General features: G+C 40.4%; 1 protein-coding gene across 1 annotated transcript; it reads left to right on the top strand.

Annotated features, from left to right (window-relative positions):
- Positions 1-1,463: 1,463 nt before the first annotated feature.
- Positions 1,464-3,854, top strand: LOC127778690 (bet1-like protein At4g14600). Its single transcript, XM_052305311.1, has 4 exons — positions 1,464-1,733; positions 1,882-1,987; positions 2,990-3,046; positions 3,496-3,854. Exons 1-4 carry the CDS (start codon positions 1,693-1,695, stop codon positions 3,655-3,657), a joined length of 366 nt encoding a protein of 121 aa, XP_052161271.1. The 5' UTR covers positions 1,464-1,692; the 3' UTR covers positions 3,658-3,854.
- Positions 3,855-5,106: the final 1,252 nt, after the last annotated feature.

The following is a 5,106-nucleotide window of genomic DNA, read 5'->3' as shown; positions in this document are numbered from 1 at the left end:
AATCTATAACTTAAATCCAAATGAATAGGTTTCACTGTAAAGAACCTGAACTCAGTTTCCAATTCAGGAACTATTGAACAATGTAAAATTAATTTGAGGCTTTGAACTGGTTGTGTTTGAGGAAAAAGGGAAAGAGAATATTGGGGAGATACATCAAGGTGAGCTATCAGTGCATGATTAATTTAAGTATTAATTATTTTAAAGTTTTAAAAAAGGATTTTTTTTGAATGCCTAGTTTTAAAAAAGGATTGATATGATTTTTTAAAAAACGACTCTTCTGTAGAAAAGTTTTGCAAAAAATACACACGTTTAATAATTCGGGAAGCGTATGGGTGAAAAAGAGGTGTTTTCTCTATCAATCTCGAGTTGAAACAAATTCTCCTGGGACTCTTACTGTTGCTAGACTACATTTCATGATTATTAGGAAATACTAATATGTAAAGAAAATACTAATATTCCACAGATTCTACTATGAAATATTCACTTGGTCGAATGTGGTATTGGCTCACGATCAATAATATATGAGAAATGCGTACTTTCATTCTTCCTACCAGTATGGACATTTGTACAGTTTAGTTGGTTCAAGTTCGAAACCAGTGGTCTTGGACCAGATTTTTTGTTGCATCGGATTCTATTGGTGCTTCTGCCTTCGTCTCCTATAACATGGTTAACATTAGGTATGATTTAAATTAAAAGAAGAGTTTATGTGAGATAAACCTTAGTAATAATATTTTCCTTATTTCAAACTGTTAAATTAATACTCCCTCTATCCCAAATAAGAGGGCGCCCTTTTTTTTTTTTAAAAAAAAAAAATTAAACTTGGCAATTTTTGACTAATAATTATACTATCAATATCTATGATAACACTAGATTTATATATTTTAAAATACTTTCATGTTATACTAATTTATAGTTGATGATAACATAATACGAAATGAAATAAACTAATGGTCAAATTATACAATTAAACCATAAGACCATCTATGAAATTCATAGGCTTTACAATTAAGATTCCAACGCAAACACAATTTGGTACTTCTTCAACCGGATTTCCAATGCAAACACAATTTGGTATATCTTCAACCGGATTTCTGGATTGTTGATCAATGCAAAACTTTTGATCGAGACTCCAAGCTTTAGGATGCGCTCGTTTCAAGTTATTAGGAACCCTTTCTCTTACCATGCAAAACGAAGCAATAGATCAGTGCATAATTAATTCAATATTAGCAAAAAAAACTTAAAAATAAATTAATATAAATTTTTTTAAAGCAACTTGTATATAGAAAATTTTTATAAAGAAAATACACTGTTTAATAGTTTGGGAAGCTTGTGCATAAAAGCTGAGGAAGTAAAAGTTGCACAAGTGAAGTATAAAAACACACCTTAAGATAATTTTGTATTACTCCATTAGTTAGGAAGGAACCAGAATTTTTTTTCCTAAAAATAATTATTCATTTTGAAGCCTCCCTTCTAGTGTCTTCCCCTCCCCTTCCTGTCCTCTCCTCTCCTCCATCCTCCCCTCCGGCCTCCACCCGCCGTCGTCCGTCGCCGTTGCGCGCGCGCCACCCCCTCCCTCCTTCCCGTGCGCCGCCGCCTGCGCCACCCCCTCCCTCCTTCCCGTGCGCCGCCGCCTCGTCGTTCCATCTAAGTCGCGAGGGAACGAGCTGAACCCCATCTGCGCTGGTAAGCGCGATGGCGAACCCGCTGCACGGCTCGGGTCCGCTTCGATCCAGGTAAAACCCGCACCCACAGCCAGCGAATTTTCGTTCGATCCAATCTTGCGCCGGTGGCGTCCGAATCCCTCGTCTTTGCTCCGGAGAACTGAATCGAGTCCCTGATAACTTTGGGGGGTTGTCGGGGTTCTTTCGGTATTGATTGCAGGAATGCGTCGAGCTCGGACGAGATCCAGCTGCGGATCGATCCGGTGCACGGCGATCTTGATGAGGAGATCGATGGGCTGCACTCGAGGGTTCGCCTACTGAAAGGCGTAAGATTTCCATTTCTCTCCATCCTTGTTTCTTTCTGTTTTTTTTTTAATTTCTGTTAGGTATGCTCAATTGTGGACTTTTTGCCATTATTTGCAAGTTAGAGGTCTATTGGTTTGTGTGTGCATTTGAACTTTAGACCTGCTCCCAATATGTTCAGGTGTTAATATGCAGTGCCTGTAAGATAAACTTTGTGCTTCTCAAATGTTTGATTCGCAATTTGATCGATCAACTATATTGTTTCTTGTGCGTCTCATCTTGTCAGTTTGTTTTATACTTGATATAATCTTCAAACTAAGGAGCAAGGGCTGCTTGCCTGCTTCTTTGATATATGTTGTTAATATCAATACCATATGTTAAGTTACAAAATGGTTGTTGTCTAGGTTGTTTCAATGATGTGATGGCATTTTCGACACTGATATGATGTCAAACTTCGATTAGGTGATCAGGACATTGTCTTCATCTATTTATTAGTTTACATAATTATTACATTGCAGTGTTCCATCTGCTCTTTTATTTTCTTTTGCTTGCTTGGCACTAGTGACCTATCAATTGTAAGAGCCGTAGTTTGGTCATCCCCTAAGTATTTTTTTTCTCTACAACTAAACATCTAAAAGAAATATTGTTGTAAATCCCGAACTCATGGAGAGTTAAGAATTTATAAAGGTTCTTTAGATATTTACTTTTAGCAAAATAAATCCTTCTTGTACGTCCAAACTAAGGCTCCTATAGTGACATGGTACTTAATATTGTCTTTGTTGTTATGAGCATTATGTAATTTCATTGAACCTTCATATGGAATTGCACCTTTTGTATTAGGCCGCTGTACAATCCCATAAATTATGTGTACATGTTATGCCAGATTTCAACCAGTAACGAGTATGACTTTATAAGAAAATCCTTCAAGTTATGATTTTTTTTTCCTTTGTTCATAAGCTGTTGATCTTGGGTTCTGTTCACATTTCTGGGCGCTCAGTTTGTGAGGCTTGATTGATTTTTTCCAGGTGGCCCAGGAGATAAATGCTGAAGCCAAGTTCCAGAATGATTTCCTCAGCCAACTGGTACTATGTCTTGCCTTTTCCTTTAAGCTTGTGGTCATGACATGTTTTCCTCTGGTAAATAAATATTTGTTGGCCTTATGGCTATGTCTTTTTTTACCTTGATAGTGGCATGCATTTAACTCTTCATTTCCTTTTCCTTTGTGAATTTGTCTAGCCTATCCATGCCTTATGCCTAACTATCAGGATGTATGCTTCAGAGATATTTACCTATACTATTTCTACATGCTTCTTCATGTGAAAGTATACAGATAACCATGTTTGGAGTTCCATTTGTTCTGAGTTCAATTGTTGTATATAGTCTTGAATCTATTTTCTTTCATGAGTTGTAATATCATTCTATAGTTGAATGATGTTACTGCAATCGCAACAGTGGATTTTCTTCATGTTTTCTCCAACAATAATATAAATCCTAGTTATTCTCTGATTTTTGTTATCCTTTTTGTGGACAGCAAATGACCCTCATAAAAGCTCAGGCTGGAGTGAAGCATAACATGCGAAGGATGAACAAGAGCATCATCCAACAGGGCTCGAATCATGTTGTGCACGTGGTCCTTTTTGCTCTGTTTTGCTTCTTCGTTGTCTATCTCTTGTCAAAGTTCTCTAGAAGATAATAACACTGTTAGACATATGGCTATAAGATAGTTGAGTTCTGTCAACCTAGTGACCATGAGGGTATACCATTGGTTTTAACTTGTATACTACATATGGACACATCTCTGGAGTTTATGTAATGGCTTCTGTGATATGGATATAATATATCCTGACATAGGTATGTTACTCTATGGATTAATGCATACAAGCTATACTCTTAATTCCAGTTTTTCTTGATCAGAATAATTTCGAAGTTCCTAATTAATAAATACAAATTATCTTAGGAACTGTTCTTTACTCCACTTTCCCTAACCTTTACTTTCTATTTTTGTGCGCACTCTTCCTGATCAGGTAAACAGTGCGTTTTTTTTTTCAAAAAAAAAAATTCTATAGGAAAGTTGCTTTAAAATATCTTAGTAATTCATTATCAAGTTTTTTTAGCTAATATTGAATTAATCATGCACTAATCCACTGTTTCGTTTCGCGTGACAAGAGAAAGGGTTCCCAACACCTTGAAACGAGCAGAGCCTAAAACTTGAAGTCTAAATCAAAAGTTTTGCATTGTCCAACAATCCGGAAATCTAGTTGAAGAAATACCAAATTGTATTTGCGTTGGAATCTTAATTTTAGTGTCATACTAACTCTGTCCCTAATTGTAAGGCTTATATATTATATATATAAGGAATAAGTTCACTTTGGGTCCCTCCATTTGTCGCCCAGTCCGATTTTCGTCCCTTGACCGCAAAACCAGCTATGACCCATCCCCCAACTTACGAAAACTGGGCAAACATGGTCCCTCGGTGGTTTTGGCTGACGTGGCGCATACGTGGCTTGTTTGACTAGGCCTCCGTCCCACGTGGCATTGACGTGGCGCTTACGTGGCAATTATCTCCCGGAAAAATAATAAAAAGAATGGCCCCACATGTCAGCTGCACAAAAAAAATAATTTTAAAATAGTGGGGCCCATGTGGGCCCCACATGTCAGCATCACTCTCACTTCTTCCCTCTCCCTTCTCTCTCTTCTTCGGTTCTTCCCTCTCCCTTCTCTCTCTTCTTCCCTTTCCTCTCTCTCTCTCTCCTTCCCGGGCAGAGGACGGTGCGGGTGGGCGGCGGAGCAAGCGAGCTCCGGCGGCGGCGGCGGGCGTGGTCGGCGCCGACCCCGACCGGAGCGCCGCCGGTCCGAGTGAAGGCGAGCAGAGCGGCGGCGCCCTGGAAGACGCCATCGACGCCGCCGATGACGAAGAAGCTTCGCGTGGGTGGATGAGCGGCGGGGCGGAGTGGGGGGCGGTGGCGGCGGGCGGACGGCGGCGCGAAGCCGACAGGGCGGAATAGGGCAGTCGCCGCACCATGCTTACCCCGAACACGATGTCGCCGCCTCCGCCACGGCGTCCGCAGGAGCAGAGGCGGAGGGTGAGTCGTCGGACGCGTCGTCGGCGCGCGGGGGGGGGGGGGGGGGGGGTGGGGATGGC

This window comes from Oryza glaberrima, chromosome 7 (assembly GCF_000147395.1).
Source record: "Oryza glaberrima chromosome 7, OglaRS2, whole genome shotgun sequence".
Taxonomy (NCBI): domain Eukaryota; kingdom Viridiplantae; phylum Streptophyta; class Magnoliopsida; order Poales; family Poaceae; genus Oryza; species Oryza glaberrima.
The sequence above is the reverse complement of the archived record's forward strand: the minus strand, read 5'-3'. Positions and strand labels throughout refer to the sequence as shown.

Excerpts from the sequence above, each read along its gene's own strand:
- LOC127778690 (XM_052305311.1), top strand. The coding sequence starts at position 1,693 with ATGGCGAACCCGCTGCACGGCTCGGGTCCGCTTCGATCCAG. Across the intron at positions 1,734-1,881 it reads TCGGGTCCGCTTCGATCCAG|GAATGCGTCGAGCTCGGACG; the intron begins GTAAAACCCGCA and ends TATTGATTGCAG. Across the intron at positions 1,988-2,989 it reads GGGTTCGCCTACTGAAAGGC|GTGGCCCAGGAGATAAATGC; the intron begins GTAAGATTTCCA and ends GATTTTTTCCAG.